This window comes from Pangasianodon hypophthalmus, chromosome 8 (assembly GCF_027358585.1).
Source record: "Pangasianodon hypophthalmus isolate fPanHyp1 chromosome 8, fPanHyp1.pri, whole genome shotgun sequence".
NCBI lineage: Eukaryota > Metazoa > Chordata > Actinopteri > Siluriformes > Pangasiidae > Pangasianodon > Pangasianodon hypophthalmus.
The window spans coordinates 18,008,482-18,030,472 of NC_069717.1; the positions used below are offsets into that span (position 1 = coordinate 18,008,482).

At 36.8% G+C, this 21,991-nt stretch overlaps 1 protein-coding gene across 1 annotated transcript; it reads left to right on the forward strand.

The window, feature by feature from the left end:
• Positions 1–15,136: 15,136 nt before the first annotated feature.
• Positions 15,137–21,166, forward strand: vgll4l (vestigial like 4 like). Its single transcript, XM_026925166.3, has 5 exons — positions 15,137–15,676; positions 16,963–17,086; positions 17,179–17,401; positions 18,341–18,419; positions 19,124–21,166. Exons 1-5 carry the CDS (start codon positions 15,610–15,612, stop codon positions 19,447–19,449), a joined length of 819 nt encoding a protein of 272 aa, XP_026780967.1. The 5' UTR covers positions 15,137–15,609; the 3' UTR covers positions 19,450–21,166.
• Positions 21,167–21,991: the final 825 nt, after the last annotated feature.

Sequence of the window (21,991 nt, forward strand, 5' to 3'; positions counted from 1 at the left end):
CAGTTTTATTGTCCATAAACATTACATTGCCACAATATCCAAATATCCATTGCCAAAATATAGTGATATTTATTATATAACCTTTATTTAACCAGGTAAGTCAATTGAGAACCAGTTCTCATTTACAATGATGACCTGGCCAAGAGGCAGCATAAAAAGCAGGTGCAACAATAAAGACATTATACAATTACAAATAACACACTTGACATAAAAACAAACAAATAACTAAAAACAAGTACAATGACCTTGTACTATTGACTGAATTAAATTTTTAAAGGAAGTAAGTGAAATGAATGAACTAAGCTTTAAGGTCTGCTGCAGATGATTCCAGTCATCCATTCAAACTAAATGAAGACTAGAGAAAGCATGTTGGATGCGAGTAAAACTGGCCTGCAATAAAAATAGTGCAGTAGTCAGGGAAGAATTAAATGTATAAATGATAATGCCGTCAGCGTATAAATGTACATGAGAATCACCTGCATCAAGAATAATGTCATTAACATAAATATTAAAAAGTATAGGCCCCAATATGCTTTCTTGTGGGACCCCTTTGAGTAGGGGCAAAGGATCTGACAGAAGCCCCTCCACCCTCACTGATTGTAAACGACCAGAACAATAACACTTAAACCAGGCCACACAGCTCTCAGAGAGTCCTATTCCTCTTAGCCTATCCAGCAATATTTCATGGTCCACAGAATGCAGCTACACAGTACTCCTTGTCAATGGCACATATAATGTCATTGAGAACTTTAAGTGGAGCAGTAATACAGCTATGCCCTGATCTGAAGCCAGACTGAACCTGATTATGAACATTAGTCTCCAAATGGTGCATAAGCTGCTTGTTGACCAATTTCTGTAATATTTTAGAGAGACAGGGCAAAATGGAAATGGGTCTATAACGATTTAAATCTGAGTTATCACCCCCTTTAAAAAGTGGGGTTACAGCAGCAGATTTCCAGTCCCTCGGGAAGACACCAGTTTGGAGAGAAAGATTAAAAATGCAAGTGATGGGAGCTGCGATAATATAAGCTGCTTTCTTTAAAAATAATGGGTCTAATTCATCCAATCCAGCATATTTACAAGTATCCAGGTTGAGAAATTCCTCAAGTACCTCGGTCTCCTATATTGACTGAATAGAGAAGGAGGGGGGACCTGAGGCAGGTGAATGAATAACAGATGCCAGGTTGACAGGAGAATAACTAGATGTACCAGAACTATTCTCGTAGGCACAACCAGCATTGACAAAATGTTTATTGAATTGATCAACCATTTTGGATTTATCTGTGATAACAACACCATCATATTTAATTACAGTAGGCAACCTCGAAGAAATGTTTTGATTTTCCATTTTTTTGATGGTATTCCAAAATTTTCGGGGATCAAGACCATTAACAGTTAAATGATGTTTAAAATAACTCAATTTTGCCTGTCTAATAGACTGGGTACATTTATTTCTTATAGCCCTATATGAATGCCAGTCAGATATATTATTAGAGATGATTAAAGATGTCTTTGCTCTACGCCATAAAGTATATTTTTGGCGAATAAGCTCAGACAAATTTGGACTGAACCAAGGGCTAAGATGTTTTTTTACTCTAATCTTTTTAAGAGGGGCATGTTTGTTCAAAACAGTTCTGAACAAGAATTTAAAATATGCCCAAGCCTCTTCGACTTCAGGAATAAGCCCAATTCTGTACCAGTCCATATCAGCCAAGTCATACAAGAAAGCCTGTTCATTTAAATTTTTCAAAAAACATTTGAAAACGAGCACAGGAGGGTTTCTTAAGGTGGTGTCCTTGCGAACACAGACTATATTACAGTGATCACTAAAGCTTTGACAGAACACTCCAGATGTATACCTCTCTGGCCTATTAGTGAGGATAATATCAATTAATGTACCAGATTCAGGAGCCTGCACAATCTGGGACAAGTTTAAAGCATCCAGTTGCACTTGTAAGGATGATGGAGGCTCAAACATATCCCAATTCATATCCCCTAACAAAATACACCCAGAGGAGATGTAAGGAGCAATTGTTTCACTTAAAACAGTCAATGCACATGCAGGAGCAGAGGGCGGTCTATAACAACCAGTGATAAAAAAGTTTTTGGATAAAGTGATTTTTAAAAGTATTAACTCAAATTGTTTAGCAACAGATTTTGAGGTAATTACAGAGCACTGTAAATTATCCTTACAAAAGACAACAACCCCCCACCTTTAGAAATTCTATCTTGACGAAAAATATTGTAACCAGGAATGGAGACAGCAAAATTGGGAATAGATTTCTTAAGCCATGATTCAGAGATGAAAAAATATCAGGATTTGCAGTGTGAACATATGCGGTGAGCTCAGCAACTTTAGGGAGAAGACTACGTATGTTCAAATGCATTAGACCAAGACCTTTACGATTACAAAAACAGTCAAAAGTCAACGAATGTATAGATTTGTTTACCAAATTATCAGAAAATGAACAATCAAGTGGTCCGGGATTTGAGTGGATATTCTCTGACATCAACAACAAAAGAATAATAAGACATCTCTGTCTGAACAATTTGATGGTAAAGTCCTTATTAACAGTCTTACTAGGATGAGGAGGCACGGAAAAATTGTCCTGTAGGGCCATGATGCTGATTATACGAACCAAAAAAACTGAGCTGGCAATGACTGGAGATGATAAAGGCAATGCCTTGCCCTATGGTGAGCAGCTAGTTGAACATGTGCTTCTGTCTGATATAGATGGAATAGACAGAACTGCAACTGGGGCTTTACAGTTATTGAAAACGTCAATCCAGTCCGAGTTTACAAACCGCAGATTTAAAGACAGTGAGTCGTCCGTCAGAAACAGCTCCGGATCCGTGACATGTAGTCCAATCCGAGTTAGCAATCCACCGAGTCAGCTGAGAGATAACGTTGAATTACAGCGCATGTAAACAAAAAGCCAATGCTATCAGGCAGCGTATCTTCATCCAAACAGCACTTGCAGCAGAAAATATTGTCTTTGGAAATGGCTCTGTAGACCATTCCGTATTCACTGATGCTGTGTTAAAAGACCTGCCAACTTTTACATGTTTTCCATACAAGCTGCAGAATTTAACACCAAAGTTGAGTTATACCTCAAAAATATGCCAAAAGAGCAGTTATATTTTAAAACAGGAGCAAATTGAAAATCAAATAAAAAATCAATCAATCAAATTAAAAATCAGTTAACTATATTTATTAGAGTAAATATGGTCAAAAACAGCACTTTGGCAACAATATTTATCTAAAACGGTTAAATAGGCCATGTGTCAAATGTAATACTTTACAAATAATGTAAATGGTGCTAATTAGAAAATGATTAACAATTTTTTTTTAACTGGCACTCTCCTGCATTTGAATTTTGAGTTCAGTCACTTTGAAGAGCAGCAGAACAGGGAAAACGTTAGCATATGGACATTAGACAACCGATATTAATATTATATGCAAGAAGTTAATTGACCAGTTGTGGTCCATTCCCACGTAACTTCAAGACAAATGAAGCAGATAAAAGGTCTGGAGTTGATATCAGGTATTGAGTTGGCATTTGGCAGCTGTTCGACTGGAGCTACCAATATGAAGTCCAAGGAGATCTCAATGCAAGTAAAGGAGGCCATCATTAGGCTGAAAAACAACATAAATCTATAAAAGAGATAGCAAAAACCTTAGGTGTGGCCAAATCAACAGTTGGGTACATTCTTAAAAAGAAAGAAAGCACTGGTGAGCTCAACAACATCGAAAGGCCTGGAAGACCACAGAAGACAACTAAAGTGGATGATCGCAGAATCCTTTCCTTGGTGAAGAAAAACCCCTTCACGACATCAACAGAAATCAAGAATATTCTAGAGAAGGTAGGCGTATCATTGTCAAAATGTACAATCAAGAGACATCTTCATGAATGTAAATACAGAGGGTTTACAACAAGGTGCAAACCACTGGTAACATTCAAGAACAGGAAAGACAGATTAGACTTTGCCAGAAAACATCTAAAAAAGCCTCCCATATTCTGGAATAAGATTCTTTGGACTGATGAAACCAAGATTAACTTGTACCAGAATGATGGCGAAAGAAAGGAACAGATCATGATTCAAAGTATACCAAATCATGTGTCAGATATGGTCGAGGAAGTGTTATGGCATGGGCATGTATGGCTGCCAATGGAACGGGCTCACTGGTGTTTATTGATGATGTGACTGCTGACAGAAGTAGCAAGATGAATTCTGAGGTGTACAGGGCGATACTCTCTGCTCACATTCAGCCAAGTGCTACAAAACTGATACGATGCCGGTTCACGGTGCAGGTGGATAATGACCCTAAACATACTGCGAAAGCAACTCAAGACTTTTTGAAGGCAGAGAAATGGAAGATTCTTTAATGGCCAAGTCAGTCGCCTGATCTCAACCCAATAGAGCATGCTTTTCAGAAAGACCCACAAACAAGCAGCAACTGAAGGTGGCTGCAGTGAAGGCCTGGCAAAGCATCTCCAGGGAGGAAACTCAGAATTTGAGTTTTGAGAACATGGGCTCCAGACTTCAGGCAATCATTGACTGCAAAGGAGTTTCATCCAAGTATTAAAATTATGGTTATAATTACAAGTCACTTTGTCCAAATACCTTTGAGCCTCTGAAAATGGAGGTACTTTGTTGAAAATGGCTGTAATTCCTAAATGGTAAATGCCATATTTTTGTGGAACCACTTAAAATAAAGCTGAAAGTCTACACTTTGATCACATCTTGATTGTTTTACTTCAAATCCACTGTGGTGGTGTATAAAGGCAAAATCAAAAAACACTGTCACTGTCCAAATATTTCTGGACCTGACTGTATATTATATATATGCTATATATATTGAATATTTCCTGCACAAAATTAAATTTACACAATTTTGTTTCCTGCACAAAATTAAATTTTTAAAATGTTTGTATGTCAGTAAAGAAAGCAGCGTATTATGTAAGAGACCACTTTTTAGAATGAAGGCTGCTGGGTTTTGCATGCAAAAATGAGAAGTAAGTGGGACAGTCAGAGTCTCCAGAAGAATTGTAGCTGGTTCTGCAAGATGCTCAGTAAAACTTACCAGCTAATTTCCTTATAAAACTGCACAAATTGTACCTGATACTAATAAATTTTTTAAGCAAAGGGTCATCATACCTAATATTGACTTTGTTTCATTTATTACAAACATTGTTGCAGACCAAGTACACCCCTTCATGGCAACAGTATTCCCTAATGGCAGTGGCCTCTTTCAGCAGGATAATGTACCTGCCACACTGCAAAAATAGTTCAGGAATGGTTTGAGGAACATGACAAAAGTTCAAGGTGTTGACTTGGCTTCCAAATTCTCCAGATCTCAATCTGATCCCCCCTATTAATAATAATAATAATAATAATAATAATAATAATAATAATAATACCCAGATAGCCACTCTGGGCCAAAGTTGTTTTTAGCCATGAAGTGGTAGGCTCTGTCACACAGAGAGGTCGGCACAGAGCTGGCAAGGAGTTGTACTAGTGAAACACAGCATCTCTTTAAAGCTGCTGATCGACGTAAGACTGACTCTAGTATGTTCTACATGATTGCCCTGGTAACCTAATTATTACAATGTAAATGATCTTCAAGACAACACATAATACCTTCAGTTCTAAATGAATAACATTTTATTCCATTCCGGATGACTGTATGCCTCACCTAGTGGGCAAATCTTTAAGCATATTACTAATAGATCAGAACAAAAATAATGTTTTTGTTGCTTACACCAACCATAAACATCTCAGTATATTTCTCTGGTGGTCATACATATAGGACATATGGACAAAACAGTGTTACTGGTCTAACCAACAGAGATGAACTGGCAACAATAGACCTACAGTTATAGCTAGTGAACCAAGAGTAACTGTTTTTATCTCAGTTATGCTTGAGGGGCTAGACTAATACCCACTAATTAATTTGTTTCCTTTTACTTTCTGATTAATAGCAAAACACCATGAATCAATCACTTACACACTTGCATCACAATACTGTTTGAAAAAAATATTAGGATTTCACCACAGCTTGTGTGGAGGCATCATGTTAAAATAAGTAAAAACAGAAAAGGTTTTCTTATATCTCCTTCTAAACATAGCTTTGCATCCATAGTACTATGACCTGTACGGAAGCCACTTTGTTGAGGAGAAATAAGCCTTTTACTTTCAAGTACATAATTTAATCTATATATAATAATACATTTCATAAGTTTGCATAAATTGGATGTCAGAGCAGCAGGCCTGTAGTTATCAGCATTAGACATGTCTTTACCCAGTTTTCCTATAGGCACAATCACTCTATGTTTCTATGAAGGAGGCAGTCTCTCTGCATTTTATATCTCATTAAAAAGACATAGTATAATCTTCAATTACTTTTCTGATAGATGTTTAATCACGGAATAACAAATGTCATCTATTCCTGAAGATGTTTTTTTACTCCCCCTAGAGCTCTCTTTAATTCATACATTGAGAATTCTGCATCAAGGGTGTCACCAGAAGGCTTTCTTTTGACCATAATTTCTGGGTTCTCTCTCTATATTATTATTACTATGAACTTTATAAGTTCTATAACAACATTTCAGCTAACATTTCTGCTTTTTCTGATTTGAAACAGCCACTATTTCTCCATTATTTAAGACTGGTGAACTATTGCTTTTGTGAATTCCCCCCATCTTCCTGATCATACCCCACATCTCACTAATATCTACATCTCTACCTATAGAGTTACAATATTCCCTCCAATAATTCCTTTTAACAGTTCAGATTACTCTTCTTACTTCTGCCTGTGCTTTCTTATATATAATAATATCATCAAACGACTATGACCTCTTAATCTTCTTGAATGCTTTATTCCTATATTGTATTGCGTTACTGCATTCTTCTGTCTACCAAGGTACTGCTTTCTTACTTTTTTCCCTTTCTGTTTTCCAGTTCTCTCCTCTGCAGATCTATTCAATATTTCACGTTATTATTAAATTCTTCTATATCCTGTATATTTTCAAATACAGCCAAATCTTGCAACCTCATTTAATTCTTTAAATCCCTCCCAGTTTGTTGTTTTAAACCTCCACATAGGAATCTTTTCCTCTACTGTTTCTGTGAAATTCATACCCGTTTTGCAGAAAATAGGTAAAAGATCACTACCTAATATAGTTTCATCACAAACATCCCACACACATTTCCTTGCTAAACTTTCTGAAACTAATGTTAAGTCTATTGCAGAACATCTACTGTGTACATCAATTCTTGTTCCACTACCATCATTTATGCATACTAATCCTCTCTAGTCTAGCATTTCTTCTACAGCATTACCATTGTGATCTGTGCTACTACTTCCCCATAAAGTGCTATTCGCATCGAAATCCCCATACTTTGTGACTGCCAATTACCATTATGTTTTCTACAATCTCTCTACTAAGTCTATCGCATGGGTTATAAAAATTTATCACTCAAATTCTCTGCTCTCCAGCAAATATCTCAACTATCACTGATTCATATTCTTCATTAATATCTGCCACTCTATTCTTTTTTAATAAAAGTTGCCACAAAACCCCCATTACCAAGCTTTCTATCTCTGCGTATTACTGTATATCCTCGTAAGACAAATTTTAATTGTAGTTTTAGCCAAGATTCTTGAATACACATCATATGTGGTTTCTCTTCTTGATCATCAATAAATGTTTTAAATTCTTGCCTGTTCACAATTAGGCACCTTGCGTTCACTGTAATAACTTCAGTATGATTATTTATTTCTAGATGGCATTTAGGTACTGCTTATTTGACCTTGAGTTTTCTACTTATTTGTTCAAGGGTGACACCTTCAAAGTTCAAATATTTTTCTGCTGCTTTGATTATAATTTTGATCCTTTCCGTTCTGCTTTCTGATTGTGCTGAACAGTTTACTACCTCTGCCATGAATCATATAAACTCCACTTTTTTGACAACTAAGGAATCTTCATTTACTCTGCAATGTGCTGGAAATTTTTTCTACCTGTATTGGATATATATTTGTCTCATCTCTGTAGACACTTTTTTTTTTTTTCTTAACATTTTGCACTTTCACTGCATTTTTATGGGCTATGCATCCCCCATTCCCAGCACTGTGTTCAACTGCAGCACTTTGGCTTCGTTTCATGCTTACACATTCCGTATTCATGGTTGCCACCACACCTAGCACATCACTGTTTACCCTTACGAAATGCAGCTACTTGCCTGTATTTTTGGCATTTAAAGCATAAGTGGTGGAAATACGTAAGGTCTAACTGCATAACTAACTGTATCCACTATGCACCCTGTCAGGCATTCTGTTTTCATCAAATTGTAACATGACTGATCCACCTTTTCACTGCCTCTAACACATTTTAATAATTTTGCTTCAGTCAGCTTTCCTTCTAAAAAAGAGCTCTTAATTTTATCAGGCAGTATATCTGTTGGGACTTCAGTAATTATTCCCTTTGTCCAGGTCTTTCTAGTTGGTTTTATGCAAGATACTGACTGACCAAGCATGGAATTTAATTCCAACACTACCTTCTGTTGTTAAAAAAAAAAAAAAAAAAAAAAGATTTCCATCTCTCAATGTCTTGGCACTGTCAAATTCCCCTAAACTTTCTTCAGCTCTTTAGTTAGCTTACTGGGGTTTATCGCTGTTATTGATTGGGAAAACAGTACTTTCAACAGTATTACGATTATCCTTTTCAGCAACTGTACTCGATCCTTGACTACAAGTTTTCTTCCTTTTTCGGTTCACAACTGTACACCATCCTTTCCCTGTCATTTCCATGCCAAATATTTCATCCTCCATCTCCAGATCAGTCACTTTCTTCCATCGACACTCCAGTCACAATCCACTGTTGGAAAATATTGACTTAAAAGATTTTGTCACAAGTTATGGACCAAATAATATATTTACTTTTATTTTTCTTTAAAATACTGCTTTTATTAATTTTTTTACATCATAAAACATCAAAATATTCAGAACCTTTGTTGGAGATTATAGGTATCATAAGAGTTACAGTTATAGGAATACTCCTATGACAAGATGAGTTATTTTGTAATGGGTATGACTGTTTTTGAACTGTATTATTTTAATTGCAGGTTTTCTCGGGGCCCCAGTTGAAGACATCAAGAACGTACAGATGTTGGCCTTAATCTGCCAGCCTGGACAGACATCTATTCCAGTCCTATCTACACCACACCAGACTTCTCTCTACCTTGTATGGATGGCTGACTACCACAAAGTTCTCTTCAGAATTGGATGTATGGAAACATAGCAAAAGGACATAAGCAACTGAATATTGCAAGAGCAAAGAACTTACCTTACTTCAGAAATAAATGTTAATCGCAAAGGAAAACAATTTATCTACTATATTTACTATCTACTACTTGTGGAACACAAAAGGAGACAGAGTATTCAGTCTAACTCACCATTTATTTATTTTATAGAAAAAAGATGCAGTGATAGTGACTGGTGATGAGGTGATCAGTCTCTTAACATTCTGCCTTACCTCCTCCTTTTCGATCTCCTTTTGTCCTTCAAGCCGTCAGACTCCTCAACACTCAGAGCCTGGACTGACTACACACACACACACACACTCAACTGAACATCACCCCATTCTCTCTGCAATTTTTGCACATCTCTGTATTCAATTTCTGCTGCTACAATATATATAATAAACTGTATATACTCTTTATACATTCTACCTGGCTGCCACTCCTTATGTTTACATTTGCAGCAACTTATATGGTTACTCTTTTACACTACTGTCATCTGATTGACTTTCTACTGGAACTGTGTACTAGTCAGTGCTGCACTGTAACTTACTGTGCCCATTGTCTTGTTTTGGTGGTTTTGTACTGTCTTGTGCTGTCTGCACATGTTTGCACTGTGCACTTCATTTAAATATGTGTAGCCTCCTGTAGTTCTGTGTTTGTTTTATGTAGCACCTTGGACCTGGAGGAACGTTGTTTCATTTCACTGTGTACTAACTAGCTGGATACGGTTGAAATGACAATAAAGCCACTTGACTTGTGTCCCACTCAAGTTCCATTTTGGGGTAAATGATCTTTTTTAATTTGTATCGTTGAGACTAGTTCTACTAGCTATTTATTTATTTATTTTATAAATCAATTGAATGCATGAGTGTGAAGGCATTTTTCTATATATGGCTATTTAGTCTTAAGTTTTATATCCTGCAGAAAGTTTATTCTAAAGATGTATTTGTGTATGTATATTTTGTATAAATAAAAGTGAGTAACTGAATGTGATGTGTGTTTAATAAATGATTATATATATATATATAGGCTGATTTAGGTATTTATTTAAGTATTTGAGATTTTAAAAACATCATATAGACAATGTGTTGGTTGTGTAACGTCGTTTCACACGACTGAAATCAACATCATTTCAACGTACGGTAAGCAAACCAATGGCATCGCTTTTACGTTTGTTTTCAGCGGCGTGTTCGACGTTGATTCAGCATGACTTCGATGAGCACAAAGATGCTGGATCAACGTCAGCGGTCAGCGCTGGTTCAGAGCCACGAGAGAGATCGATTCTGCGCTGACTGTTTACTCGTGCATTTCGACATCATGAGAAAAATAAGTTGTGATCGCGAGAAAACAACTTTTGTTAAAATAAGTTCACAAGAAAAAAAAAAAACCCTATGATTCTGTACATAGGGCTACACTGTCTGCATTTAATTTTCCCTTTGTCATAGCATATGTTTGTAGAAATTGGTTTGATTTAATTTCGATTATTTGCTTTACTAGAAGATCTTGTCGGCCACGGACTGTATTTTTTATTTATTTTTTTTAATCATCCCCAAAATGCCACCAGCCTTCCACATCATCAACCTTTTTCCGAAACTAGCACAGAATTGTGTAAACCTGGCAACCCTACCGGTGCTGGGTTTTCCCATGACACACTCCGAGAGTGCGGGGTCAATTTGCATATGAACGAAATATTTATATTTACGTTTATATTTACCATTTACTTTTAATATATACAGTGAAACTTAAAACTATTATTTGACGTAAGTCGCTATCTAAATTCATCAGATTGGTCTCAAATGTCTCAAAAAAAAAAAAAATAAAAAATCAGAGTATTCATCTTTTTACCTTTTTACTTATTTCACTGTTACCAGGCGCTGAAAACTAAAAGTCAATTCCACGTATCAAAAAATGATTTGCTCCACACGTGTGTGGCAAACAAAATTAATTTTGCATTTTTGAGTTTTGCAGATTTGCAGGCGAGACATAGTTGGTGTAGTCTTGTATGATTTAGTTAAGATATAGACACTGTACTAGGGATGTAAAGATACACTTCTATCATGATTCAATTCAGTTCATGATACTGAGTTCACGATTCAGTATTCTCCGAATATTTGGAACAAAATTTGAATGAAGAAAAATTATGACTGAAAAGACTATTTCTGAATTACAAACAATGCAAAACAATGTACAAAACAATGTCTGTAGAAAACTAAAATTAAAAAAAAAAAAAAAAGGCTAGGAACAGAAATTTAATATTGTAAACAAAATGTTCTACAGATTCACCATATATAAAAATAAATAAATAAATAAATTTATGAATTCTCAAAAAAGTTTGATTGAATAAAGTCTGTAGCTCTGTAGTAGCACCGTTTGTGTCATTTTACCCAGAAACAGAGCTCCAAAGTGAGCTAAAATGCCCGACTGCCTGCGTCAGCCTCTTTCTTGGACACAGTTGATCACAGAGGCATGGGGCTGGTGTCATGAAACCCACTGAAGAGTACATTTTAATGGTTATAATGTGGTTGTGTAATGTGTAATGTGTGTCGGTCAATGCGATCCAGAACTATCAGGCTATGGGTCACTGCACAAGTGCAGATGATTCCTGTCTCTGTAAGAACCAGTAAAAAAATTGTATAGAACACCTTCACCTTGTGTTAGTTTGGGTAACTCATTTGGTTGATGTAAGCATGTAATAATATTCTCATACTGTGGTATTATCTGACAAAATCAGTAATTTTGTACTGCAGTTCGTAGTGTGTTATTTAATATTATACAAAGAAATATTTTAATTAAATATTTTTGGTATGTATGTTTTTTTTTTAAAACCCTAACCCTAACCCAATCGATTAATTGAGTATCAAATAATTGCTAGATGCAGCCCTTCTGCAGACTACACCTTTAAGAGAGCTGTGATGGCTACTTGCGTGTGAGAGAGAAAGAGCTCAAAAAGTAATTTTTGATTTTTTAGGGCTTATAGGGTCCAGGAAGCTACAGAGGAAGGAGAGATAGAGCGGAAGTTTCAGCAAGTGGGAAAGCAGTATTGATAGCTGATGTTAGGCAGGATAGGAAGGGTGATGGTGAAGGATCCATTTTATTTCTTTTAGTTTATTTATCAAGTTTTAAATGCAGGTAATTGTGTCCTTCTGTCTTGATCGTCAACACAACCTATTCGCATATCCCATTTCACTCAAAAATTAATGGGGCACCCCACATGATGTATGAGGTAATTTACATTGAGCATTTATGGATATTTCTGTGTGGTAATTGGGCAGGAGTAGAGCACTTTTTACCTGTGCATATGTTCAAGAAGACTGTGATTTATAAAGCAGAACTTTTTAAAACTTTCACTCTGGTATCCATGCAAAGTTTTATAAATGAGGCCCCTGGGTCCCAGGCATAGCCCACTAAATACTAAATCTTATTTTAAACCTCAGTTAGTATGTATGTGTGCAGTATTTGTGGATTAGATATCACTGAATTATTTTAATGTGAGAATGTTCAAAAAATAATGAAAAAACAATAATTTTGGGGGAAAAAGTACTTACTGTAATATACAGAGATAAATGTATTAAAATGTATTAAAGGCAGTTTAATCTGTTTCAGAAGTACTGCAGACAAGACAAGTCTCTGACACAGTATAATGAAACAAGGCCACCAAGGGCCTATGTGGGCCCCATATGTGTAGACTTTCTGGGTTGCCCTCTTGTAGTCCACATATACACTCTTTATTATCCTCTTAATATCCACTCTTTATTTACCATCCTCTTTTTTGGTACACCTGCTCATTTATGCAGGTATCCAATCAGCCAATCACGTGGCAGCAGCACAATGCATAAAATCACGCAGATACTGGTTCAGTTAATGTTCACATCAAACATCAGGATGGTGTAAAGGTGTGATTTCTGTGACTTTAACCATGGCATGGTTGTTGTTTGACAGATGGGCTGGTTTGAGTATTTCAGAAACTGATGATGGGATTTTCACGCACAACAGTCTCTAGAGTTTACATAGAATGGTGCGAAAAACAGAGAACATTGTGTGAGCAACAGTTTTGTCCTGGTATACTATTGTTTTAGGCAGTGTTGCATGTTGTCTTGGATAAACCTTTGCTGCCATCGTGTGGCCAAATTTAGGACCTACCTGTTCCCTGAAGAATTTTTCTGGTATGTTTGCTAGGGGCATTTTATGGTGATGAAGGCCGTAATCTACTACCAAGATTACTAAGGGGCAAAACAGCAATTATTCTGGTGATAGATAAATTCTAAAGTACATTTTGCAAACCATTAAGCATATTTGTCGTTGCAGAGATGCAACTCACGTGTAGCTAGTTTTATGTGATGTAACTATTCTAATAGGAATGCAGTAAGTGCACATCCAATTCGTTTATACATTCTTATTTATGTGTGTAAATTACTACTCTTCTTTGGATATATGCTACATTGCCAAAAGTATGTGGACACCTGACCAATTACACCCATATGTGCTTATTGAACATCCCATTATAGATTTAATACCCTTTGCTGTTTAATAACCTCCACTCTTCTGGGAAGGCTTTCAACTAGATTTTGTAGCATGGCTGTGGGTTTTTGTGCCCATTCAGCCACAAGTGCATTATTGATGTCAGGCACTGATGTTGAGTGAGAAGACCTGGCAGGTGGTCAGTGTTCATTTATCCCAAAAGTGTTCAGTGGGGTTGAGGTAAGGGCTCTGTGCAGGAGTTCTTCCACACCAACCTTGGCAACCCATGTCTTTATGGAGCTCTCTTTGTGTAAAAGGATATTGTCATGTTGGAACAGGTTTGGGTTAGGCCCCTTCGCTCCAGTAAAGGAGAAATCTTAATACAACAACATAGACAAAGACATTCTAGACAATGTGTACTTCATACTCTGTGGAAACAGTTTGGGGAAGGCCCACATATGGGTGTTATGGTCTGGTGTCCAAATAATTTTGGCCATATAGTGTATTTCACCTGTTCTACAATTTTACACATTGACTTGTAGATGGCGAGCGAGTGTTCTGAATAGGAGTTTTATTTTTAGCAGCAGACAGATATTCCTGTGTTAACTTTTATTTCAACTATGGAACCCCAGCCTCCCAAACAAATGTTTTAGCCTAAACAAATAGAATAAATCCACTAATAGGCTCCACTTACTTTACTTACCTGAAGGGCATAATGATGAACCAAATAATGAGCCCTTTCTTCAGTTGCTTTCAGATGCATCTCTTTAACATATCACATGCTACACAGAAAACTTAATTAATTGTACCAGTATGTAAAGCTAATTATTGCATTGCATCCAAAACAATACATTACTTGCCATCCACGAACACCAAGTGATTAACAGTCACACCTCTTTTAAGTCTGTTGAGAGCAACAAAGTCCAAATTCTATATTTGTTTGTTGTAATCATATATACAGTGTGTATATATACACACACACGCACATACGCACACACACACACACACACACACACACACATATATATGTATATATATATGTGTGTGTATGTGAGTGTGTGTGTGTGTGTGCATGTGTGTGTTTGTGTTGTGCAGCAGGAGCACACATGTAACTAGATGCACAGAGTATTTGTCTGTTTACCAAAAGGAAAGGCCTAGTGCTTTAAAGTTAGGGGAACTTACAGGGCGCTACAAGTACAGGCAGGTTGGCAGAATGACTACAGTTCAGGTAGATGAAAAATGCAGTCAAGCAAGATTTTAGATTAGCCCCAAAGCAAGGGTTGTCACCAGCTGCTGACTCTTAAAAAGGAAATAAAGGCAGAACAGGACTTGTTTGTGGATTCCAGTAGGAGCCAGGGAAAACAGTCTTGAATTTCTAAGCTAAGGTAAAGCATAGGTCTTCAATGCTTCTGTCTTTTGCCATGTATACACAGGATATTCAAAACATACACAAGATGAATTAAACAGTATTCTACATGTTTACAGTTTTACTATTAATTCCATATTGGAGAAGTTAAGGACACTAGAGGGGTGACAAATAGAATGTAGTTCACAGCTTCTTACTAGACTCCTCCCTTAAGGAATCTGTGGAAGTAGCATCTTGGAAACAGAAGCACACAAAGAACCAAGGAGCAGGGGAAAGGAGGTTGGACTTGATACAGCCAATGAAAACTCTGGAAGACAACACAGAGCAGAAGCCACAATCCTTATACAGAGTGCAGTGAAGATCCTTACTGATCCTAACCTTTACTATTACTTACGGTGTCAGTAATCGTAGAGCTCAGGTGGAGTTCCTTTGCCAGCCATTGCCAAGGGCCCTGAACAACTAGAAACCAAGGATCTGGAGCCATGGCTGTCACAAATTTCCATTACATCACCCGGATGAGCAGTGGTTTCAAAGTTTACATCCTAGAGGGTAATTATCATTTTGTGCCACATGGTCTACTTAATGTCTTAACTTTACCAGTCTTCTGCTAGCACCAAAGATTTCTTCATTATGTTAATGAGGTCCTGACACAATGCAAAACTGAAATTACTAGGAAAATGTGGAGATTTATCCACAGGAATTTTCATGTAATTTTAAATTTGTTTTAAATTGAATGAATTCATGTAAACTAACTAAATATTGATGTGATAACTATACAAATTGGTGAGATAAGCAAGATCTTTTAATTTGTATGTAACTTTATCTCACACTGTTGAGATGAGTGAATGTATATGACAGATGTTAATGCTGTTAAGAGGCAGATAGTCAGTGTTACCTTTGGAAGGTCTGTTTTTTTGTCTAAGCATTGAAGGAAAATAATCCTCCCTCAGGCACTAGAAAACCACTGTGTTGGAAGGTGTGGTTTTTACCCACTCCTCTGTCCTCTTACAGATCATGTCAGTCTATCACACTCCACAACATATGGACTATGCTTTACATGTATACCTATGTGTGAGGGTACTGGTCATGTGCACTTTGTCAAGATTTCCACCCAAAACACCCACTTGGACATTTAGAGTGTTTGATATTTAAAATGATAAAGCTGTTTTTCACTCACTTGTACATATCATGAGGCACTTTTCTATACTATTGACCCTACACATACCAATGTCAAATACCATGTTAACACATAGTTAGAATGTGATAGTCTTTGTTTATTTCAGTTTGGAGCAGTGTGTCCTGTAATTATCATGATGCTGATTGAACATAGGAACACAGAAGTAGCACTCTATGGCAAGTCTTATCTCACAATTCTCCTGTCTCTTGCCAAAAGGGAAATATCTCTAGTGGATAAAGTAGTTTCAGTTTGTTTCCAGACAGTTATGATTGTTTTCATGTCTCACATGATGCACTTTACATTTATATGGCACTTACCGTTAGTAGTGAGTCAGATCAGGTTCCAGAGTAATACTCATAGATCCAGTCAATCTTGTTCTGCAGCTTAACAGAGTTTACATTATTATGATGGCACAGCAATGTTTTCCCACAATTAGGTTATTGGTCATGATAAATTGCAAAGACTAAAATTAAGCTGGTTGTTAGTGTATCAGCCACTTCTTTTTCATTGTTCGGCCCTGGATATGTAATGATGACAGGAAGACCCATCTATATTATTCTTTAACCTACATACCAATTTACATTGTTTTGATTTTGTTTTCCATAGCTTAATAAAAAAGTATATGTGTAATATAAGCTGTATTTCTTTTATCTCATAGGTCAGCCACACCTGAGGAGTGAGGACCGGTTCCGTCACATAACCAGTGACAGAATCAGAGTGACTGCTGCTCACCCATTCAAACATAAGCACAGTTCAGAACAAGGACGGACACTGGAGGAGAGGTACAACACCAAACATCTACTGTTCTTATAGTAGCTGTCCACAGGTTATCCAAAGACTCTCATGGTGGCTAATAATAATGACTTGGTTTCAGAAGAGAGAGGGCTCTTAGCAAGAGCCTGGTCAATGCTGACAGGACATCATCACGGTTCAACGTGCCTGAGAGTCCTACATCCACCTGGAGCCCCACAGCAAGTCCAGCTCACCTTTTCTCTAGTGCAGTTATGGATGAGCCACTTGCCCTTGTCAAGAAAATTCACCAGGAGACAGAGGAGACAGAAGACAAAAACAAAAAAACTGCAGTCCGACACATACAGGTAATTGTTCCAAAAAGCTGTATTGTATTAATCACAAATTTTAAATGAAAATGATACATATAGTACATAGTGAACTAACATAGTAGCATTTTGCCAACATAATGAAACATTCCAGTAGACACACAAGCAGCCCAGATTAGGTACAGTTTAATTTTCTGTTATTAATTTAATCAGATTAATGTTCTCATATATTCTGACTAACACTATAACACAGCAAAATCCTATGCATTAGACATTAGATATTAGACAATTGTACTATGGATATGACCATTAAGGATTCTCAAATCATATCAAAGTAAACAATTAACCATACATGCTGCAAAATATTTTATAAAACATTGTAAAACATTACCAAAGAGTATGGTAGAAAATGAATTTTAAAAAAAATTCTGAAAGAAGACTTTATAACATTCTGGGGCATTTCAGGAACATAAAAGCCTTGCTTTGTCCTTTCACCCACACTCAACCAAAAACTTCACATGGAGTAATCCAATAACCACTAGATTAATTTCTACCCTGCCCAGTTTATGGCAGAGTGCATTAAATAAGCACATAATATACCTTTCCAATTCTCAGGATCTCTCCAAAAGCCACTTAAGTTTACTTATCTCCACTGTCTATGAGAATTCAAGATAGGTATCAAGCAAGACTGCTTATGGGGGCTCAGACAGGCCTTTGCTTGTTCAAGATATGTAATCCAGCCTGATTCAGAATGAAATGTAAGCAATGGGTGGAGGAATGTTGTCAACAAGTCCCAACAGACCACTGCTGTTATTGATCTGTTGGTGGCATTGTGGATAAAGGAACACTGAAAGCTTCAGCTAGCCTTTCTTCTTGAAAGAATATGCCCAATAAATAATAAATAAATAGTTGTTAATGTAGTTCTATTATAGAGTTAATAAATGGACTTCTTCATTGTAACGACCCATATACTTGCAGGTTCGTCCCTCAGTGATCACATGTGTCTCATCAACAAAGTCAGTCTGTATGCCTGAAGATGGTTGCAAGCACTCCACTGGTATGTTATATAAGAATCCATCAGTCTATAATGGCTGATTTCCCCTTTACAACATTCTTTTCATTCACAGCCCTTTAAGAGAAACAAATTCATTCACTCAACACACTACAATAACATTTTTAATGTAGTTTTAAACTATGTGGCCAAAAGCTTTTGGACACCTGACCATCACACCCATATGGGCCTTCCCCAACTGTTGCCACAAAGTTGGAAGCACACAATTGTATAGGATGTCTTTGTATACTATAGCATTACAATTTCCTTCACTGGAACAAACATGTTTCAGGATGACAATGTCCCAATGCACAAAGTGAGGTGCATGAAGACATGGTTTGCCAAGGTTGCTGTGGAAGAACTCATGTGACTTGCACAGAGCCCTGACCTCAACCCCACTGAAAACCTTTGGGATTAATTGGAAACCGGACTGTGCCCTAGGCCTTCTCACCCGACGTCAGTGCCTGACCTTACTAATGCTCTTGTAGCTGAAAGGGCAAGAGCATTAGTATGGGCCACAGCCACACTCCAAAATTTATTGGAAAGCCTTCAGAGAAGAGTATATATTATTTTAACTGCATTATTTTTGGACTAAATCTGGAATGGGATGTTCAGAAAGCACATATAAATGTGATGGTCAGATGTCTACAAACTTTTGGCCATATAGTGTATATGCTATTCTAAATCTCATTTTCTGTTGGTTCTCATAGTTATAACACAGCACAGTTATGATAACGTGGAGGAACATTTCCAGCGGAGCCTTGGGGTGAACTATCAGAAAGGTTCCTCTAAGCAAATCTCCATCAGCGTGTCTGTGGATGACCACTTTGCCAAGGCCCTTGGAGAGAAGTGGCTACAGCTCAAAGCATCTTCTTCCGCTTGCAGTTCATCTTCCTCACAGTCAGCATCTTCTTCATGTCTACCCAGTAATCCCACCTTCATCCACTCACCTGGTTATGGCCAGAGCCCTAAAAGAGCTCGCAAAGATTCTGTCAGCCCAACTACAGCCACATCCAGCATGTGGTCAGGGAAATGAAACTGGAGGAAAAAACGTTTTCTAAATGCATAATGGACTTGTGAGGCTTTCGCATAGAACCACATTATGTGTGATCACTGCAGCTGAATAAAATGCCAAAAGCATGCAGTTAAACAACAGAGTGATGGGATAGTGATGCAATATTGAGCATCACTAGTAAGGATTCAGGTATCTCTGGGATTTTCTTTGGAGGATCTGATCGCTATATGTTCTAACTTCATGTATGGAAATACATGGTGTCTGTGTATTGCTGGTTCAGTTATAATCAGTTAGTAATTTTTTTTCATTACTTTTTGTAGTCCTTGATTGCACTGATAATAAATAATATTATTAAATTGGGGAGTTTGCCAACACTCTAATGTTATATATGTCTGTAGGTCCCATAGTCAAATAATGGTACCATGCAAAAAGAAAAAAAACAAACATTTGTGACTATACTGTTACAATGCTGTAGTAGTAAGAAAAGGGTTAGCATCAATAGCTAATATTTGTATATTGCTTATTGTTCTGTGGACCAGATTAAAAATTTTAAAAAAGGGGCATTTAAAACCCGCTACACAAACAAACTTTAAAAATTTTCAGAATAAAATGCCACAGAGGTTAATTTGTATTTTAATGTAACTTTTTAATGTTTTTAAATTAATGTAAGAATTAATGTGTTTTTGTGGGTTTTCTCCAGGTTCCCACCTCCTGAAAACATGCCAGTAGGTGGGTTGGTAACTCTCAATTGCCCCTAGGTGTGAATGAGTGTATGAGTGTTTGTGATGGACAGGAGTCCCAGCCAGGGTGTATACCTGCCTTATGCTCATTGTCTGGATCCATCACAACCCTTGTATCCAAAACTTGCTCTTACTTCTTTGGTGTCTCGTATAGATGTTTAAAAGAAAAAAAAAACATATTCTCAAAAAGACAAGTTCTCACCTGTAAAATTGTCATTCAGAACAAAAGTCTGCACTATAATTCTTTTCATTTATTAATTCATTCATCTTTGATTGGGTAATACCAGGAGCATGTGGTATTACAAAATTCCATTTACTCATGAACTATAGCTTTTGATATCATGCAGACCTTTATGAGTGACTCCATGTACACCTTTGAACACAGTTGAAAGGGCAACCAAATTATTGTTCTGATCCACACATACCGACGCAAACACACAAAACAGATTTTTAGAGAGAACTTGTCAACTGATTTGATTTGAACAAATATTTGGATACAGTAGAAACACAGTTTAAAGGCTTTTTTTCAGTTTGAAGAAAGCTTTTTATTATTCGTCACATATACATTATAGCACAGTGAAATTCTTTTCTTCACATATCCAGAGCACAGGGTCAGCCATGATACAGTGCCCCTGGAGCAGAGAGGGTTAAGGGCCTTACTCAAGGGCACAATAGTGGCAGCTTGGCAGTGCTGGCGCTTGAATGCCTGACCTTCTGAGCAGTAACCACTGAGCCACCACTGCCCCTATATAACAGTATTGTTTAGACTCAGCGTATCTTGTTAAAGGGAAACCAGTTTTTGTCACTTGGAGCATTTTTTACTCATCATAAGAATTCTCATGTGGCTTAGCACTGGACATGTTGTTGGGTGTCCTCATGGCATGTGGACACTCTAGGGCAGAAGTATTCCTCATGAGGAAAAAGTTTCAATATGTCTGTTGTTAGAGCTGTTGTAATGATGATCACAGGTAAATAAAATCTGATATAATTTTTGTCAATTCTTATGCACAACATACATTTAATTTATCGGAAACATAAGAAAGACTGTTTACTTGGTTATGATAATATATCAGCTTAATATATCCTACCCAATATCCAAATTACAGCAATTTTTATATTTGGTATTTAATTTCAACTGTTATATACTGTGATAGCTAATATAACAATAACTTTATCAATGTACAAATATTTATGGACCTGACTGTGCATATATATATATATATATATATATATATATATATATATATATATATATATATATATATATATATACACAGTGCCTTGTAAAAGTCCCCCCCCCCTTACCTTTTTCCTATTGTGTTGCATTACAACCTGGAATTTAAATGGATTGATTTTCAAATGATTTACATTTGATTTACACAACATGCTTACAATTTCTGAGATGCAAAATATTTTTTATTGTGAAGCAAACAAAAAATAAGACCAAAAAAAAACGAAAAATTGGGTGTGCATAACTATTCACCCCCTCAAAGTTAATACTTTGTAGAGCCACCTTTTGCAGCAATTACAGCTGCAAGTCTCTTTGGGTATGTCTGTATGAGCTTAGCACATCTAGCCACTGGGATTTTTGCCCATTCTTCCAGGCAAAACTGCTCCAACTCCTTTAAGTTGGATGGGTTCTGCTGGTGTACAGCAGTTTTTAAGTCAGACCACAGATTCTCTATTGGATTAAGATCTGGGCTTTGACTGGGCCATCCCAACACATTTAAATGTTTCTCCCTAAACCAATTGAGTGTTGCTTTAGCAGTGTGTTTAGGGTCATTGTCCTGCTGGAAGGTGAACCTCCTTCCCAGTCTCATCTC